Below are 22027 nucleotides of genomic sequence, written 5' to 3'. Positions count from 1 at the left end.
CCACGTCAAATTGACCCAGCCCCAGGGGTTACTTGATTGTACATAGGGAAATCTTCATAAATTTGCTAAAAATAAACCAGAAGGCCTAGATCTTAGATATTTGATTTGTAACATTGCCTAGTAGACTTCTACAAACTTTGTTGAAATCATACCCCCGGGGTAAAACTGGCCCCGCCCCAGGGGTTCCTTGATTGTACATCGGAAAATCTTCCAAAAAATTTCTTAAAATCATCAGTTTGACATTTGAAACATGTAGCCCATATTTCTCTGGTGAGCGATCCAGGGTCATCAAGACCCTCTTGTTTTTTGAAGGTACAGCATATAAAGTTGGACCACGTTTATAACTTTTGATACTGATTTCAATACTCATCTTTAATATTCTTAACCCTGAACTACTGGCCTACTTTCTTGTTTTTGAAGCTACAGCAAAGACCTTTGAACCACCCGTTTAATTTTTAAACAGATTTCAGTAGTTATCTTGAATGATCTTTACCATGACCTGCTCACCTGGTTTTTATTAGTGAAGCTTTAGCAAAGATATTTGTTAAAGCAAGCAACTAAACTCAGGTGAGCGATATAGGGCCATCATGGCCCTCTTGTTTATTTTTATTTTTGAAATTTAACGAAATATGCCAAAACAAGGTCATTTAGGTATTATTTGTGAATTACAAAAGAAAAGCACGTGCCAGAGTCTTGGTACGGAAAATGGCGTATTAATATACTCTAACAGTAATAATGTCGATCTTTACTATTCAAGCATGAAATAGCGACGCATGCAACAAGGAAACTGAAAAGTTTATATGGAACAAACTACATTGTCGGATCTGCCACAAGAACATTATGTAAAGATAGTTGTTATTGAACCGCACTATGAGAAATGGCATCTTATGGTTTTATCATTTTGGTTGTAATCAACTGCGTCGTCAATGACATCATCAGTACCATAAGCCACTGTTTCTCGTGTTTTGGTTCAATTTTTGATGTCGTATTTTGTGTCTGTAAATAGAATAGTTTAACGGTAGACTTATTTTCTGTACAGCCGTTGAGGCCGTATGCTGATCACAATATTCATTTAAAATTGAGCAGCACCATGAGAAAACCAAAATAGGGCATTTGCGACCAGCATGGATCCAGACCAGCCTGCGCATCCGCTCGGTCTTGTCAGGATTCACGCTGTTCGCTTTCAAAGCCTATTGCAATTAGAGAAACCGCGGATGCGCGGGCTGGTCTGGATCCATGCTGGTCGCAAATGCACTATGTTGGTTTTCTCATGGTGCGGCTCAATTATTCTTTACAATAACATAACAAACTGCTGCTGAAAGACAGAAAAAATCATACATGTAAGACTTTGATTTTGTGTGCCTTTATGTGTAAAAATATTTTAAAAAGCGTTAAAAGAAAAATCATGATTATATTCCTTATTCGCATAAATTATCAAACATAATGCGGTTCTAAAAACGGAAAGTAATTATACCCCCACCAAACATGTTGGGGGTGGGGGTGGGGGGTATATAGGAGTCAGTTTTGTCGCGTCCCGTCACGTCGCGTCGCGAAATCTATCATCTCAGTTATTACTAAATGGATTTGATTCAGACTTAAAATAGATGTTTCACCTTTTCACCCACATCATGCGACACAAGGTGCATAACTCTGACACCAATTTTTCATGAATTATGCCCTTTTACTTAGAATCTAAGGTTAATTTTGATGCATTTTCACTATATCTCAGTTATTTCTAAATGGATTTGATTCAAACTTAAAATAGGTGTTCTACTTTGTCACCCACATCATGTGACACAAGGTGCATAACTCTGACACCAATTTTTCATGAATTATGGCACCTTTTACTTAGAATAGAATCTAAGGTTAATTTTGATTCATTTTCACTATATCTCAGTTGTTACTAAATGGAATTGATTCAAACTCCAAATAGATGTTTCACCTCATCTCCCACATCATGTGACATAAGATTCATAACTCTTACACAAATTTTTCATGAATTTTGCCCCCTTTTACTTAGAAATTAAGGATAATTTTGATGCATTTTCACTATATATTATTATGATTGGCTTAGAGCCAAAGGGAAGTAACTTTTTTAACTATTGTACTGAGTTACTTTCCCTCCCTTAAATTCCAAGAATTAGTCTATTTTTAGAAATTCTATTTTTAGATTTTCAATATTTTAGGTATTTTTCTAACTTCTTTATTATTAGACATATGTAAAAAGTAAAGACATTTTTCTGTAACATCGGTAAGACACTTTTTTGTATTCATTTTTAGTGTATCTCTAATATTAGAGAATTTTATATTTACCTCATCCCTCATCCTGGGCACATAAACTAGTATTACTTGCATGTGCCACGGAAGCCCAGGATGAACTACTCCGAAGACGAGTAAAATTTTTTTTTAAATATTAAGTTTTTTTTTTTTTTTACATTTTATATTATTCTAAGTATTTTTAAAATTTCTCATGGTTGCCATTCTGCTATGACAAGACTGTATGGTGGGGGTATAAGTCACTCCTGTGACAATTCTAGTTTATTGAAATATACTAAACTGTATTGATAAGTGTCTATGTAATATTGAAATTTCCGTTTTATTTATATGACAAGGAAGAGTGTTCCGGCTTTTTGCAAAAAAAAAAAAAACCCTCTTAATATAGAAAATAGCGATGGGTTTTCTACAGAATGTTTCTTTTTAGCTCGACTATACGAAGTATAAGGAGAGCTATCCTACTCGCCCCGGCGTCGGCGTCGGCGTCAGCGTCTTTCCGCGTCCCCACCTTGGTTAAAGTTTTTTTTTACACTCTCTTTTTTCAACTTATCTCTGTAATTACTTGATGGATTTGATTCAAACTTGAAATACTTATTTCTCATCATCATCCACATCATCTGACATAAGGGCCATAACTCTGGCACCAATATTTCATGAATTATCCCCCCTTTTCACTTAGATTTTCAGGTTAAAGTTTTGATGCACTTTCACTCTATCTCTGTTATTACTGAATGGATTTGATTCAAACTTAAAATAGTTGTTCAGCATCATCACTCACATCATATGACACAAGGTGCATAACTCTGGCCCATTTTTTCATGAATTATTCCCCCTTTTTACTTAGAATTTCAGGTTAAAGTTTTGGTACCCTTTCACTCTACCTCTGTTATTACTGAATGGATTTGATTCAAACTTAAAGTAGTTGTTCAGCATCATCACCCACATCATAAGACACAAGATGCGTAACTCTGGTACAGTTTTTCATGAATTATTCCCCCTTTTACTTAGAATTTCAGGTTAAAGTTTTATGCATTTTCACTCTATCTCTGTTATTATTGAATGGATCTGATTCAAACTTAAACAATTGTTCAACATCATTACCCTTATCATATGAAACAAGGTGCATAACTCTGGGACCAATTTTTCATGAATTATTTCCCCTTTTTACTTAGAATTTTAAAGTTTTGATGCACTTTCACTCTGTCTCTGTTATTACTGAATGGATTTAATTCAAACTTAAAATAGATGTTCAACATCATCACCCACACCATATGACGCAAGGAGCATAACTCTGGCACCAATTTTTTATTAATTATTCCCCTTTTTTACTTAGAATTTTAGGTTAAAGTGTTGATGCACTTTCACTCTGTCTCTGTTATTACTGAATGGATTTGATTCAGACTTAAAGTAGTTGTTCAACATCATCACCCAAACCATAGGACACAAGGTGCATAACTCTGGCACCAATATTTAATGAATTATGCCCCTTTTTGCTTAGGATATACTTATATAGTGTTTTGATACATTTTATCTTTACCTCTCTTATTACTTTAAGTTGATAATTTTGACATAGACTCAGGCTATTGAGTCATAAAACACTCCAGTGACAGCTCTAGTTTCCTCAGATGTGCCCAGTTTCACTATCCAGCATCGAAATAGTCGAGCGTGCTGACTCCTGTGACAGCTCTTGTTTATATATCGGGGTTACGGATTAGCGTTTATGATTCTAAAGACATACATAGTATATCCCTTTGTCCTAACTTAAAACAAGTTATAAATGTTGTGATGTACGAAAATGTTGTAACCTGTGCCTTTGTTATATGTTGTCAAACTGTTTGGTGTGATATGCTCATTATTGTTTTCAATTGATTCTAGTGTTGATGTTTATTCTTTAAAATTTTCCACAAGGTAGCCCGATTGTTTTTGAAAAGCAATAATACGTTTGCTACTTCTGCTCTCAGTACTATTCTTTGTATACCAGCAAAAAGGAGTACTAGAACCAAATTTCATATGTGAAGTTTTATGTGAACATAAAATTAACATGTCTAATTATATTATCCGTATAATGAATTAGGGTTAAAAAGTACACAATACGACAGATTTTCGAAAAGAAATGCAAGCTCTTTTTGTCTACATTCTTTTAAGTTTACTCTATATATAAAGGATTGAATCACAATTGTAAAGACTTTCTATTTAGTTATATTCAGTACAAATTTCTCTGCAATCAATATTAATGATAAATAACATTGATACGTAAGTTTGATTTTGGTAATAGTCATACTCAATAGCAATATAAGGTAGTTTGACTTGCACAGAGTGGCCTGATAATCTAACATATATGGTATAATAAAATTGTGTGTTAATTTTATCAAGTTTTTATTGTTGGAATGTCTGTGTGTTTGTACAAAAATACCCTACTCAACATAGGTATCTCGCTTTATAGAAGTTATGAAAAGCAAAACTGGAGTTTCCAAATGAAAAAAAAAAAAAAAACACTAAATTTTGGAATGAAAAACAGTCAAAATTACACGATTTTATAAAAAAAACTGCCGATTTATATTATGCGAAGACTGAAGTTTGCAAACAGAGTAGATAAAGGTTAAAATACGTATACTGATAATACTGAAATGCAAACTAATGCAGGAAATAATCTAACACACGCTACAAAAACCAGTATTTTCAAAAAGAAAAATATTTTAGCAGGCATTTGTTTTTCTGAAAGTATATTTACCTATATATGCATACTCCCGACAATGGGGCTTAGAATACCTCTTTTCAGCTAAACTACTGAGGAGTTGCTAGAATAAATAAAATTCGCCGACTTAAGCCACCCAACTGCGTTATGAAAACTCGGTGATTCTACCGAGTTAACCGCTCTTGCCTGAAAGATTGGGGATCGCCACATTGGGTCTTCTAACACCAGCAATAGCTGGGAAGACGTATGACCAAAACTTGTGTCGATGTGATCTAAAACCAACAACTTATATAATGCCTTTAACTTATCGTTAATTCTGATGAATCCTCTATGTAATACTGATGCACTTACGAATTTTTATACTATAATTTTTTATTTTGTTTTCTGATGTAATGCACTATATATGTACGTGTTTTAAACATTGTGTGATATGTAATAACTATAAGAAAAGAGATAATGTATTATTAAAGTGTATAAAAATCAATTACATTCTGTTCTACTTGAATATTCCGTGATATTTTACACACATTGAATTTGCTTTACATATTTGCAGAAAATGTCATATCATCCGTCTCTTGTAATTAGTTGATCGAGGTAATCAATATAAAAGCAATTATCGTCTTTTCAGCATTTGTTTAAAATCTTTTTTTGTTTTGTTTTCTTCAGATGCTGCTGCTGGTGGATCAGACGACTTTGCCAAAGGTGGAGCAGGAATAAAGTACGCCTACACCATTGAACTCAGGGACACAGGCGCATACGGATTTTCTCTTCCAACCAGTTTGATACAACCCACAGCCGAAGAGTTCCTAGCAGGATTCTTGGCATTTGCTGAAAATATTTTCAACAACGGATATGGAAAATAATTTGACGTTTAATCTGGATAATACAGTTGTATTTCAAAGGAATATTAAAACGGAAACAAAATTAAAACTGTTTATTTTCCATTTCGAAAAGTTGATATAAAAACAAAAACAAAGATCCAGTAGGAAAAGACACGTTCAAGGAACTAAGCCCCCTTAGACTGAAACCTTTATAGATGAATGAATGATACATGTATTCAATAAAATATATAGATCTAGATAAGGTAAAAAGTAGACGAACAGGAAAAAGAAACATACATTGTTTTTGTTTTTCTCGCTTCGTAAAACATTTTTATTTTCATATTTTATATAAAAACAATACAAGGTATAGATTAATATTAAAAATGTACAAAATAAAACATCCGAAAGATACTTCAAAATATTTGTTTGCTTCAGTTGAAGATAAAAATAATTTCACTGGATGAACACGTGTATAATAATTTCACTGGGTGAACACGTGTATAATAATTTCACGGGTGTCGTAGTCAAAATTGCCAATGTCAGATTTTGTACTTACGAATGGAGATGGTAAAAGCAAACAAATGTCGTTATTTATTTCACGTTTCTAATCTATTTCCAAAGTTCACTGGTAAAACATGATATAAAAATCAATATATCTACTTTAACCGAATCAGGAAACATACAATCAGCTAACCTGTGTCTTTTTCGTTCTGTACTGATGCCAACCTGTGTTCATTGGATCTGTCTCAGTACGTACTATTCAGTGTGCCTTGGTTCTGTTCGGTACTAATCAGTGTGCACTGGTTCGGTACCAGTACTAACCAGTGTTCAAGGTTCTGTTCCAGGACTAAGTGTTCCTTAGAAGCAAGGAACACAAGTTACACACAACCAGAGAGCATTGGAAAGTACTGGGACGGAACCAATCAACACTTTAGCATTGGGACAGAACCAGTAAACAGCACAGGTTAGAACAGGCAGATAACCAATGAACAGATTACCGGGAGAGAATGAATAAACACATGTTAGTACTGTTACAGAACCAAAGAACTCTAGTTAGTACTGGGAGAGAATTAATGAATATATGTTAGTACTTGTACAGAACAAAGGACACTCGTTAGTACTGGTACAGAACCAAGGAACACTCGTTAGTACTGGTACAGAACTAAGGAACACTCGTTAGTACTGGTACAGAGCCAAGGAACATTCGTTAGTACTGGTACAGAACAAAGGAACATTTGATAGTACTGGTACAGAACCAAGGAACACTCGTTAGTACTGGTACAGAACTAAGGAACACTCGTTAGTACTGGTACAGAACAAAGGAACACTCGTTAGTACTGGTACAGAACCAAGGAACACTCGTTAGTACTGGTACAGAACCAAGGAACATTCGTTAGTACTGGTACAGAACCAAGGAACATTCGTTAGTACTGGTACAGAACCAAGGAACACTCGTTAGTACTGGTACAGAACCAGGAAACATTCGTTAGTACTGGTACAGAACCAAGGAACATTCGTTAGTACTGTTATTGCTGAACTACATTATATATCTAAAAAAATCATTGATTTTTATCAGTACTAATGCCTTTAGACCTAAAAATCGTGCTAATGCCTTGAGACCTCTAGTTCATGTTCCAGCTCTTCTTTGCCTTCGCTTTATTCCACTTATAATACATGAGCCATAGGGTTGATTGGTACCATCTGGAGGGATTAATTCTTATAGCGATTTTTGGAAAGACATACAACCCTGGAGTAAGATAATGTGTGATAGCAATGTATCGATGGTAGCTTTTGGTGTGATATCATCCTGTTATATGCCTACACTTAGATACAAGTTCAGGTGAGCTAAAATATATCCAATGTAGACATAGGAATTATGAAACATATGTTTTTCAGTTTGAATAATTGATGTATTTGTAACAAATATTTAAAAACAAACAAAATTTTTCCTTAATTTTCAACATTTTTTTGGTTTGCTTCTTTGAATAAATGTTAATTAAAATAATGATTATGAAGAACATCTTAATGGCATGGACAACTAATAAGCATAATTATAGCTCATAATTAGATTTTCTTCCGATAAATGTTGCGCCTTGAGGTACCATTTCCCCCTGCCTTCCCAAAGGAATCAAGGAATATTCGACATTATGACTTTCGGAAAGTACATACCGAATGCTTTTTATTCCTACATGAATGCCGTTTAAACGTTAGGGCTTTTGTAACTTACGTGACATTTAATATGTTTCCTAAAAACATTTAAGACGATGAAATTGTGCCACACAATGATTAAGAAAAAGTGCAGTCTGTAGTTTATTAACACTCTTATACATGTATAACAGTGAACTGAATGTGCTTTTAAACAATACATCTTTCACGTACCCGTTAACATTTTAATTAGTGTAATTTACATAACAGTAATTTTATTACCAACATTATAGATATTTTACTTGTACTAATAACCCAATGACCAAGATGTTTATGATTCTTCAATATAATTGAAAGTACAGACTGAATAGTGTTTCTTATAACTATTTTTCTGCAGTGGTAGGAACTTTCCCATGATGTAATCTCCGTATAAGTTTTATGTTACCAAAATGTACAAAACTGAAATTTTTGAAGTGAAAAATATGTCCTGCACAGATCGGGAAAAAATTATAACATTTTATAATAACTATACATAATTTGTGTTGTTGAACTAGATATTTACTAGAATACAGTGAATCACCATCTCATTTCAATAGTTGTGCGGATTTTACGTGACAAAAACATCTGTACAAATCAATTATAAATGTTCAAGAACATAATTATACATGTATGTATACTGAAATACATTTTAGAAATGCGCCTTAAACAGGTAGAAAACAAATAGATACTCATTGGAACACCATGGCTACATAGGGACAGAATCATTCTTAGTTTAAATGTTAAAAATCGCCTGACACTTACTTATTAACAGATGACACATATATTCAACCTTAATTATTTGACCTTCAACCGATGTTTATGTAAACAAGTAAAGGAACTTGCTGACAATTCAAGTCAACACTTCAAAAGTGTCACAGAGAGAGAGAGAGAGATCACAGAAAAGGGCTCACTTCTGTTTATACTTTATTGATATTATTCATTATATACTGGCATTAATACAGGTCACAAATGTCAACGACCTAGATATACAAGTTGTACCCATTATTATTTGCGTCCAATCATCTGAACGATGCAATGTATCTACCTGCTTCTCCGTTAGTTTATACTAATTTGTTTTAGCTCGATTGTGATGAAAGCTTCAGGCATATTGGTATCTCTCGAAACCGCTTCCTGGAAAACCAGTACTGGTGTCATTAGAAAAGACATGGTTGTGACCCCAGTGGGGCTCTCGAACCTACGATTCCTGGATTGAGCCGACACATTATTCACTAGACCACCACTCCGCTATCTGCTGCTAATGATAAATCTTGAATTAACCCACCCTTGTGCAGAAAAGCTTTTGAGGGTTCGTGGCTTCGCGTCAGTGTGTCTAGATCAGCCGCAACAGCATCACAGAATGTGTAAATTACTATAGAACAGACTATCAAACTTCATGCCAAGAAAAAGGGAAGCATCATAAGCTTCAGCTGACAATATTTATCATACTACAGGTGTTGTTTGACACAGAACATGCGAGCTAAATATGTTGAAGCTACACAACAGAAAACACACATGACTTCAGAAGACAAATCCACACACAAAGAAGTTGAACCTGCGCAGATCAAAGCCGATTATGCGGATGTAAAAAAGTGATGACAGATGTAGAAAAAAGCATGTATCCATTCAAAGCAGAAATTGGCACTAGCGGCCTTAACTTTAAAAAATCAAAGAAAGTGACCAGCTTGCAGAATAGAATGGCTCAGATAAGGGCTGAAAGAAATGTGTTTTTGGACTATTCGTGATATTAGTTGTTGAACACACATGATGTAGTTAAAAAATTTCCTGACAAAGACCGACAAAGCCAAAACTATTATACTGCGTTGAAGAAAGTATCGAGCTACAACAAGCCATTCTATGATGGCATATTTCTGCATACGAGAATCATAAATTTTCATGAACATTCTATGAACTTTCCCGAAAAAAAAACAATGCTTTTCGCGAAAAATTGAATAAACTTTCGTGAAAGTAGGAGAAAGTTTTCGTGAAAATATTATCTTGTTAACGAGACAGTGTGTCGAAATAGTGAACTGAACTGCATAAAGATAACCCAGATAGTCCCCTCTACGGAATGAAGCGTGTTATATCAACCTCAATCCCCAACCACCACCCCTAGAAGTGTCTAAAACTTATAGATATTTTATTATGACTTTCATATGGGTTACAAAATTAACATATTTTTAACTCCCTTTATTATTTCTGTTAATTCGGTATCTGTTATCGTATGCAGTAGTTCGCACCATCGTGATTTTTTTCACTTAGAATAACAGATTCTTTTCGTGAAAAGTTTTTAAATTTTCACGTAAACTGTTCGCGAAAACTATCTGCTACCATACCATTCTATTGAAAACGTATCTTACAAATGCACATCATTGATGACGATGCTTTTATAGTAGATTTCATTACAGATACATACTTTTCCAAAAGAATCTAGTCTGCCGAAAGAAAACGACGTGGAACTGCACTAACACTTCTGTTTTCTGGTCAAAAATACCAAACCAGCCACAGAATTGGAAATATTTCATGAGTAGTGATGACAACAAAACTCAGTTATGTTCAGACAGCTAAATACTGGGACGTCAACATGTGTGATTTGACAACGTTTTGGAGACGGAGAGTCATTTATATTTGCAGTATAATGGTCGCCCAAAATATCGGAACATCAACAAGGTTAGATACGAAATGTTTGTCAACAAGAATGACAACCAAGACAGCATCCTTAATAGTTCTGACGGCATAGACATGACCCTGATGCTACCATATCAGTCCAGTCAACTATCAGCTACGTATTCATATCTGCGTAACTATTGTAAAAACAATAGGAAAACTTTATCATAACATACTCAAATTTGATACAATCTCTTCATGTTTTTCTATGTCTGTAGTTTTACTTTTATTCATAATTTATTATTATTATTATTATACCATATTCATGATCAATTTCACGTTCAAAGACGCTTTACATAGTTCAAATGCAAAAGGGCCAAAAGGGCGCATAATTCATCCTCTACTAGAACAGACACAGAGTGATCTGACTAGAGGGATAGAGTGAGACAAAGCCTCCATGACAGAGAGATCAGAAATCAGATACAGGCTTGTCCGGCTAACTTAGCCTAGCTCGTTGCGAATAGACAGCCTGGTTCTTTAACGTGCCTAGTGTTTATCACTGACACACGCAAGGATCGCCTGGGTTCCTGACCAGTACACCTCTAGTTGGGTGGGAAACACTGAAAAGCGTTTCTGAAAATTCCCGAGTAGCTGCCGGGGATCAAACCCCCGACCTCAGGATTGGAAGGCCAATATGCAAACCACTGAGCTATCCGTCCACCCATATCAAAATGAAACAACCTTGATCTTTTCTTAAAGGTGTATATTTGACTACATGCCCATGAGAATAGTCTTTATCTTCCAGGTGTTGTTATAAATTGCTGGGACTTTGATGATGAACAACAGTTAGTGAACAACTTGAGTGACAAAAAGATCATTCCTGATGAATCTGTTGACATAAACGAAACCAGCGAAACTGATGAAGATTATTCGCGTACCAATATTGGCTATATCTTAAGATTCAGACAGTAATGAAGAGTCATAACTAAGAATGTTCTAGTATGTTGAATACATAGAAAATGTGGTTTATTGAAAACAAAGAATAAACTTGACATGATATAGAAAGATAAAGACTGAAAATAATAACGGTAGAATATTACCGATTAAGGTAACATATTGTAACGTAAATTACACTTTTACATTCAATGAATTAACATGGCATTTGATATCTAACCGAAGAATGATTTTATTGATTAGTTAAAATATTTCTTTTCTAAGCATAATATTAAATAACAACGACTTTAACTTGTTTATATGAAATATTATGAAAATCTTGATTTTATGGTAACGTATTTTGCTGTATAAAAGTACCATTTGGTATTATTCAGTATAAACATGTTTACTGTTTAAGCATAAGAACATTGATACAGAAGTCGGCATGAGTATGCACCTTTTATACAGATCAGACAGTAAAACATCACGTTTAAACAACATATTTTGTGTTTTCCGTCTACACGTGTATTTTCACGTAAATTACAATAACAACAAGGAGGCTTTGATATTAAAAATTATTGGTCTGCGAATAACTGTCTAATTGTTAATTTAACATATCAAAACTAGTTCAGAAATTGCTTTGATTTAACAATATTCATACTTTTCTATTCTATATCATTTATAGAAGTATTAATTAATTTCAAAGAAATAGGTAACGCACATTTATATGCCGTAAATTACAAGCGCCAAAACAGCCAATGGCAGACAACTTGGTTTTGTGATATGTAGAATTCTACTACCTTATACTCTATGTATTTAAACATGTCATATTAGTTCAAGAATGAGCAAAATACCTTTCTAACTGCATATTATGAAACAATATTTGTGTTTTTTAATTATGTTTAAGCACTGGTCTATGTTTGTCTGTAATTGCAACCACTAAACGCTAAAGAGGCAATATTTTAATTACAGTTCTATTAAATACATAAAATACATAAACTGAGCTGTTTGTCTATCAGGTTCCAAGTAAATATATTTCAAAATAAGAGAGAACCATTAGTTTGAAATAGAAAGTCTACTTATGTATAACGGAAATTTGATGAAAGTCTATTTTGGGGTGGTGTTACTACATGGCTAATAACGCACAAAAAGCTACCACCACTGCAATGCTATCACACAGTTTCTGAATTGTCAGATGTTTACCTATCCAAAAATAGCATTGAGCTTTAATCCCTTCGGATGGTACCGCTAGCCAAAATTTCTGGGTCTGGCTCATGGACTATTATTGTAGATAAATGATTTAGTCGTGCGCCGTTCATGTCCTCATCAGACAAGAATAATCAGAAATTTGGTATTCGTAGATTGATAGCTTATCTTGAAGAATTTTTGAAGTGAAATGAACGACAAAAGAGGCTCTATCGAAAGTTTGGCTATATAGTGTGTAACGCTGGTAGTTAGAGTTTAGACAATATTCAAGTTTTCACAAGACCCATATCATATTTAAGGTCTAACACGGTGGGTGAGAGCAGATGCAGTCATCCAATGGTAACACTGCCTCACAACAAATCAGGAGTCGTGAGTTCGAGCCCTCGCTCCTCTAACTAAAATTGCTCACATTGTAATAAGAGTTCCGTGTTTTACAACCAGCACACAACAGAACAAGAAAATCTTCTGGCACTGAAGAGTCTTCTGTATCTTGCAATATCCTTGAAATAAAACTACTGCTCTTCTGAAGGAGCCGCCCAAAAGGATTTCAAATGGAGGCTATAAGTAAGCTTAGAAACAAACAAACTTAGACGCTATGGCAGTCGAAAGTTACTATACAATAGCGTATTCCACACGCGGGTTACATAAATATTAAGACGATTTTTCTCTGTCCAGTCAGGAACCATGAATATAAATGATATTATACAAGGCCCGTATATTATGCTACTGTACAACATAACCGAGGAGAAACGACCTTTGACTGTGACCTTATTTTGAACAGTATTCTCATTCGCTTCAAATACAAGCAAAATGACACATTAAGACAGTCGTAAAATAAAAAAAAGACTCCAGGACAAAATTAATATAAAATCATAGTGAAATACAGATGCCGCGGCATGCCATCAATAGCAAACAACTTTCGTTTACAAAGAGTCTGCATAGATTAGCTGGTTCTAAGCATGCCAATTACTTATCGCACAAGCGGTAAAGGCAAAAGAAACATCCATGGTACTCGGAAGCTTCGGCCGTTTTCGTTGCTTTCAAACAGAAATCCTATCGTGATACTGACCTGTTGAGACGGACTGGAATCATTCACTTTCAGACACTATCATATTGGTACCAGTATAACAGGTATTTTAGGAGTCTAGCTCTTACGTATCTTGCTCCCGTACTGGTTGAAAACCAGTTTCGGGGACTATAGGAATGCGCTTTTCCGTCCGTCATTCCGGTGTAATGAAGTATTTCGACCCCCATAGAATAACGACCCCCGGTCATTATTCTATAGAAAATGTGACTCCTTTCCTGTAAAATATTGACTCCCCTTATAAAAAACTGACTCCCTTTGAAAACTCTATAGAATAACGACCCCCCGGTCATTATTCTATAGAAAAACTGACCCCTCCAAGTAAAATACTGACTCCCTAAAGATGACGCCCTTCGAATTTCATAGAATAACGACCCCGGTTATTATTCTATAGAAAAAGTGACTCCTTCCATGTAAAATACTCACGGCCGAAATTACTACATTCGAACTCTCATACAATATCGATTCCCGGACATTATTCTATTTAAAAAAGTTACTCTTTCCGTGTAAAACACCGGCTCCTAAAAAGACTTTTGACGATAATATCTATTAAAAAGTGATCACCACCAAACCTAACGGACAATTTTACTAGATCTACAACTCTAATACCCTCCATTGCCAATAGTTAACATTTTGATTGTACTACTACTACTGGTGCCGCTACTTCTATTGCTATTACTACATGTACTTCTTCTTCTTCTACTACTACTACTACTACTTCTACTACTACTACTACAACTGCTACTACTGATACTACTATACCTGCTTCCACTAATACGTCTTGTACATATACCTCTTCTTCTGCTGCTGCTGTTGTTGCTGTCACTTATTCCTCTGCTGCTGCTGCTGCTACTGCAACTGCCACTACCACTGCCACTACTACTACTACTACTACTACTACTACTACTACTACTTTCTATTGTTGCCGCTACCGTACTTTACTGCCACTGCTAAGTATTGCAACTTCTATTAATACTAAGTTCTATGCTAGCAGTTTCTTGTGCAGTTTTCTTCCGAAGAATTAGTTCATACCGAATTTTGCAGGGATTATTGACACTGGTGTGTTTTGTGAACGTATTGTGAATTGTTATTTTCCTGAAAAAAAAATGTATACACCAAGATACAGCGTCTAGAAATAGAATCCCTTTTCCCGTTGCGGAATGCTCTGATTTCTGTGTCAAGTGCTGGTATCTGGGGCTAATGGTCAAACGGAAGGAAGGAAGGACGGACGGACAAGGGCAAATCTATATGCCCCCCTCCCCCGAGTGGGGGCATAAAATGCAGCAATTAGGCCTTAGATACATGAGTTATCACTTAATTTTACCAAATGACCGGGGGTCGTTTTTTTTATGGGAGTCAATATTCTTCGTGAGGTTCAGTTTACTTCACGTGGAGGAGTCATAGTACTATGATCTGGAGGTCATAATACTATGACCGGGGGGGGGGGGGGGGGGGTCTTTTTTTGTATAGAATAATGACCGGGGGACATTATTCTATGGGGGTCGAAATACTTCATTACACCGGCCGTCCGTCCGTCCGCAATTTCGTGTCCGGTTCATAACTCTGTCATCCATGAAGAGATTTTTATATGACTTGGCAGAAATGTTCCCCATGATGAGACGACGTGTCATGCGCAAAACTCGGACCTCTAGCTCACAGGTCAAGGTAACAATTGGAGGTCAAAAGTCAACAGGGCTTTTTTTCCTGTCCGGTCCACAACTTTGCCATTCATAAAGGGATTTTAATATTACTTGTCACAAATGTACCTCATAATCAGGCAATGTGACATGGCAGAATTATTTCCCATAGTAAGATAACTTGTCACGAGCAAGAACCAGGTCCCTAGGTCTAAGGTCAAGGTCTCACTTAGAGGTCAAAGGTCAAATTCAAGAATGGCATTGTTCAGAGCATTTCTTCTTCATGCATAGAGGGATTTTGATGTAGCTTGGCACAAATGTTCACCATCATGAGGCAGCCTTGTTTTTAGAATTACCTCCCTTTTTTACTATAAATAGATTATATTGTAACATTCTTATTACTGGCCGTAGGGAAAAATCGAGACCACTTTTCTGTGGTACAACATGCATGTTTCATCCAATTCTTAGGTGTATTTTGACCTATCTCTACCTGGTAAAGAGTTTTTGAGGACTTATATTATATAGAATTTTTTTAGGAGTAATTTTCCTTTGTTGTTACTATAAATAACTTATATGATAACCGAAAAAATCCATATAAAAACAACTGTAGGTTTTTATATTTATATATGCAAATTTTAATCCAAGTGTTTTATTATAACATATTGTATATATAGTACAATATTGTTTATACATCATTGACAGATATCAGTTCATTATGTTATACTGCGGTTGAGAAAAGTAGGTGCCTTCCAGTAGGGGACTTTGTATTGCATGGCAATACTTCATTCACTTGTTTTCAACAGGGATTAACCAGGTTTTAGAATAGTGTCACAATAAATTTGCATGCACGCTGTTATCAACCCATTTCGTATGAAAAAAAGGCAATTCTGTTCTTAGCAAAATGTAATGAATTTATTTCATTAAGAGCAGATTTGAAAACAGTTACAACATTTTATACGAAATTTCGTCTGTTTTAGAATATAGTATGGAAGAGGGAATAGTTTGGAAAGGTTGTTGACATCAGCACATTTTACAGCTTGAATTCTGCATTATTTTTGATGAACAACGAACTCAGAATGAACTTATTCCACAAAAATATTCCCTCCCAAGCAAAAGGAAATACTTAAAACATGGCATATTATTTATTGAAAGAAAATAGTTTAAAAGGTTCCAAGAACATTATAATGTATCATACTAAAACGAATTTCCTGTGGAAAGAATAACTTCCCACCTGAAACGTTTCACAATTGCCATGCATGAGCAAACTCTAACCTTAACCCTTACCCTGCTAAATTTCTGTAATGAACTTGTCCATCTTTCAATTTGGACAGTACCATTAACTGTTATATATGCTTACCAAAAAGATGCTGACTGAAAGGCGAACAGTGCAGATCTGGATCACGAATGTGCAGTCTGATCAAGATCTACAGTGGTCGCAAAGGCAGAATCAATCGTGTCCAGCATGATAAGGGCTGGAGATAAAAGATATTGAGTTTATAACAATTTATTAATTCACTTAAAAGACCTACACTTTTATTTGGAAAAAGATATTTCGATGAAAGAGAATTGATTGTTAACCATTTTTTCTTCAACGCTTTAATTCAGTTATATTGTTCACCACGTGGAAATGTAAGCGTCAGGAATACGTTTTACAAGTGAATCATGAACGTGTTGGTCTAATGGAGCGGAGCTGAAATTTCAGTTCTGTGAATATTGACATATAAAACGTTTATACATAAGAATAAATAATGAACATACATTCCCAAACATGTATGATATCTGATCAAGTCTGGCCTTTGAAATAATAAATTCATATCTAGAAGTCCTTAATATGTACATAACATCGCTTAAAGTATTTTAAACTTACTTTCGAATTTTATAAAGTGAAGGTAATCTGTGGCGGGCCGCTTTTATAACATGACTGAAGTGTATCAGGTGTTTGACTTGTCGTGATGTACAAAAGCTATCCAATTTCACTTCTTATCGGCACGTGAAGACATCGGTAACGTTTCATCTTTATGTAGCTTATTTAACTAAGTCTTGTTTTGTAGATAAGGACAACTTTTGTTTTCAGTTAAAATTAATTTCTTGTACTTTCAATGTCGCTGCACAGTTATAGTTGGGCCGGTTGTCCGGTGATCTAGTGGTAACATGCTTGACTATCAATCCAGAGGTCCGGGGTTCGAATCCCGATCCAGGCAATGGAAATTTCTGAGATGCTCTTGAGCGTCTCCCACCTAACTAAGAGGCCTGTACTGGTTCTTCCCAGCAAAGACAGCTTCGCGTGTATCGATGCTCAACACCGGACACGTTAAAGAACCAGACTGTCTATTCGCAAAGCTCCGGACTTAGTTAGCCGGACAAGCCTGTATCTAAATAGGATTTCTCTCTATCTGTTCTGGGGGCTTTATCTCACTCTGTCCCTCTGGTCAGATCGCTCTGTATCTAGTGTCTGTACTAGTAGAGGATGAGTTCCGCGCCCTGTGTGGCTAGCACCTTTGAACGTGTTTATCATGAAAAGAACACTATATAGAACTGATTATTATTAATAATAATAATATCAGGTGTTTGACTCAGCTGTTCCATTTCACTTCTTATCGTTTAACGTTTTTTTTTTCTTTAAGTAGCTAATCTAACTATGTTTCGTAGATAAGGACGACTTTTGTCTATAGTTACCACTGATTTTTTGTACTTTCGATGTCGCTGCACAGTTTTCAAACAAGCTTTTTGTGAGAAGTCGGCTATAATGACTTGTATGTTGATATAAATGCATCTGGACTTGATGATAAGCACGCATTATTATATCACACACTTATTGAATGGCTTGCTGTCGAGTAGTGAAAACTTTTGCCCGAGATCCAAAGGAACGACGGCAAATATACTAGTAGTTTGGACTATTGACCGATATGCCATTCAATAACGTCAGAAAGAATTTTATCTTTTCTTCAAATTTAGACTTAAGTTCAGAAAAATTTAGGAAATAGACCGGTCATTTTGCATTAACCATGAACCGGTCCCTTAAGTTAAGCGTCTTGTATATAAAACAAAAAGGGGGAGAGGGGTCCCAGTTAGGTGTCTGCGCAAAATGTTTTTTGATTTTATTTATACTTTGTGGTAATATACCTACATGTATTAAGTTTCATTAACAAGTGTTACTGTTACCAGTTTTGACTTACTTTTATAGATATTCACATTTAAAGTGGGTGGGGTAATCTGACATGTGACCAGGCAAGAACAATATTTCTGTTATTTATTTAAAAATGGTTCTAACTTTTTACCTGAAATTTTCATGATAAAATAACTATGCAATGGACATTCACACAACATGTTGCATTTTAAATTGCACCGAATACTTTTTTCAGCACAGAGCCACAAAGTGGTCTAATCAAATTTACTGATTTTCAATGGACGAACTTCACCCAAAAGCTAAAACATTTTTATTAGTTGAGATATTAAGGTGTTATTTTCAGCAGATATTGTAAACTAAATAAACACAAGCAAATTCGATGAATTGGAATCCCCCGCCGAAAGGGTCTGAGTTGAGGAACGGCAAAAAAATATATCCAGCGCAGTATCTTGGTTCATGTCTATTTCAAATTTGATGAAATTCTACCTGTTAGTTACTGAGAAATGGCTGCAGACGGACATTTTTTATTAAATCAAGGGCAATAACTCTGAGGGAAATTGACCAATCAAAAAAAAACTTGACGGGCATCATCGCAGTATGTTGGTCCATGTTTATTTCAAGTTTCATGAAATTCTACCAAGTAGTTACTGAGAAATGGCTGCGGACGGACGGACGGACAACGCCATTTCAATACCCCCCTCCCGATTTCATCGGCGGGGGATAATAAGAATGACAGTATATCAGTATACTCTGATTAATATTGGAAGAGTGGTACACTCTCAAACTGGGTAAAAGTGGGTGGGGTAAATAAATATTCGAAGCAACACTACAAAAATTGTGCAGTTGTTACGAAATGGCCTCAGATTATCTATTACTATCTTAATTGTGCCCCCCCCCCCCCACCCCATAAGTGGTGGGGGCATATAGATTTGCTCTTGTCCGTGCGTCCGTCCGTCCGTGCGTCCGTCCGAAGTTCGTGACGCGCCTAGATAAAAAAGTATTTAATATAAATTGATGAAACCTTGCAAGAGTCTTTATCATGATATTAACTTGCGCACCTTCTATTTTTCGTCTGGCTCCGACCCCCAATTTATAGAGTTACTGCCCCTGAAATAGTAAAAAATGCACATTTTCACCTTGTGACACGCCTAGCTCAAAAAGTATTTGATATAAATTGATGAAATCTTGCATGAGTCTTTATAATGATATGAACTTGCACACCTTCTATTTTTCGTCTGGCTCTGCCCCCTATTTCTAGAGTTATGGCCCCTGAAATAGTAAAAAATGCACATTTTCACCTTGTGACACGCCTAGCTCAAGAAGTATTTGATATAGATTCAAGAAATCTTGCATTAGTCTTAATCATGATATGAACTTGCGCATCTCCTTATTTTAATCTGGTTCCGCGCCCTATTTCTAGAGTTATGGTCCCTGAAATAGTCAAAAATGCACATTCTCACCTTGTGACACGCCTAGCTCAAAAAGTATTTGATATAAATTGATGAGTGTTTATCATGATATGAACTTGCGCACCTACTATTTTTTCACACCCTGTGTTCTACAGGCACATTCTAGTTTTATTAAATACAGACTTGGTTGATAAAGTTCAACAAAAATGTTTCTCTGTAATAAGACTTTATACATGTGTGCCATGGGAAAATCAATGCAGAAAATTTAATGTTAATTTGAACAATAGCTTTCCTCAACATATACTGCCTCAGGCAAAACCTTTTGTTAAATACTTTGAGCTTTCAGGGTTAATTTGGTTTGTCTACATGTCATGTTCAAGGTCCATGCTTTTTCCATGACACACATGTATAAAGTGGGAATGTTTTTGTTAAAATTTATCAATCAATGCTGTATTTAATAAAATTAAGATAGTAATAGACAATCTGGGGCCATTTCTTAACAACTGCACATTTTTTGTAGTATTGCTTCGAATATTTATTTACCCCCGCCCACTTTTTCCCAGTTTGAGAGTGTACCACTCTTCCAATAATAATCAGAGTGTACTGATATACTGTCATTTCAATGTTTATTTAGTTTACAATATCTGCTTAAAATAACACCTTAATATCTCAACTAATGAAAAATGTTTTAGCTTTTTGGTAAAGTTCGTCCATTGAAAATCAGTAAATTTGATTAGACCACTTTGTGGCCCTGTGATGAAAAAAGTATTCAGTACAATTTAAAATGCAACATGTTGTGTGAATGTCCATTGCTTAGTTATGAACGTTTCAGGTAAAAAGTTTGAACCATTTAAAAAAAACAACAACAGAAATTGTGTTCCTGGCTGGTCACATGTCAGATTACCCTACCCACTTTAAATGTGAATATCTATAAAAGTAAGTCAAAACTGGTAACAGTAACACTTGTTAATGAAACTTAATACATGTAGGTATATTACTACAAAGTATAAATAAAATCAAAAAACATTTTGCACAGACACCTAACTGGGAGCCCACCCCCTTTAATTACAACAATGAAAACAAGAGCATTTATCGCGTCTTTACTTGCACGTCTGCTCATTTCAGACAACTTCTTGATAGTTTATGTCAACCAAAATCCTGGAATCTCTTTGCTACGTACGTTTTATACGTTATCTATCAAATTTGACAATCGTTTTCCGTAATTATGCCTTTCATTTTCTTTTGCAAAGGTCAAAATATCGTTGTTCTTTTTTCAAAATGTCGGGTAAAAAGTTTATCAAGATGTTACATTATTTGTTTTATTTCTCATAACACAAAGTCTTGTTTTTTTTAATAAAGAAGTATTTCATGAAGCCTAGGGGAGTGTTGTGAAATCCTGACTTGAAATAAACTATTGGTGTGTTATTACACACCTCTAGTTTATTTTTGAGCTGAAAATTACGCACGAGCATCACGAGGAATATTAATTTTCTTTTGACCAATCCCACACTACACGCTACGTCGATAATGTCGAGCAGAATTTCCGTCGCAGAACTCGTGCATATTACTCGATACAAGCTTATAACGTATGACTGAAACATACTCAAACGCCTTTAAGTTACAATGGGACACCAAACGTCAATTTATTTTTCTAAATTGACTTTCAGATATTATATCGGTTGCGTGACATCATTTGTGACGTCAATTTCATCTGTGTCGTCGCGTTAAAATACTTATTAGCCTCTAATGATTTTTCCATTTTGCTTGGACTAATGAACAAATTTATATAATTTATCATGATAGTTACAAGACATATTTGTAATAAAATAGCAGATTTGCACAGAGAAATAAGCACATGTTCTTCTGCGGAATAATATTGCGCCTTTGTACAGTGGCTGCAGAACTCGTGCATAGTCCCTATTTCTCTTCACAAGTTTAATAACGTATACATATGCATTATGTCAGTATACGGCTATTCATAGCTATGTTTGCTTTGAGCTTCCGACATTAAATAACGTTTAAAGTTAATTACATGTTGTAGATCTACACTTAA

At 35.2% G+C, this 22027-nt stretch overlaps 1 protein-coding gene across 1 annotated transcript in view; it reads left to right on the top strand.

Moving 5' to 3' along the window:
* The window catches only part of LOC123549067 (carboxypeptidase B-like), a 37890-nt gene extending 31991 nt beyond the window's left edge, over nt 1-5899 (top strand). Inside the window, exon 12 of the mRNA XM_053545708.1 lies at nt 5636-5899. Coding sequence (XP_053401683.1) covers nt 5636-5832 — 197 coding nt within the window. The 3' untranslated portion in view covers nt 5833-5899. The remainder of the gene's footprint in view (nt 1-5635) is intronic.
* Nucleotides 5900-22027: the final 16128 nt, after the last annotated feature.

Source organism: Mercenaria mercenaria, chromosome 6, assembly GCF_021730395.1.
Source record: "Mercenaria mercenaria strain notata chromosome 6, MADL_Memer_1, whole genome shotgun sequence".
Lineage (NCBI taxonomy): Eukaryota > Metazoa > Mollusca > Bivalvia > Venerida > Veneridae > Mercenaria > Mercenaria mercenaria.
Note: the sequence above shows the minus strand (reverse complement) of the source record. Positions and strands in the feature narration are given on the sequence as shown.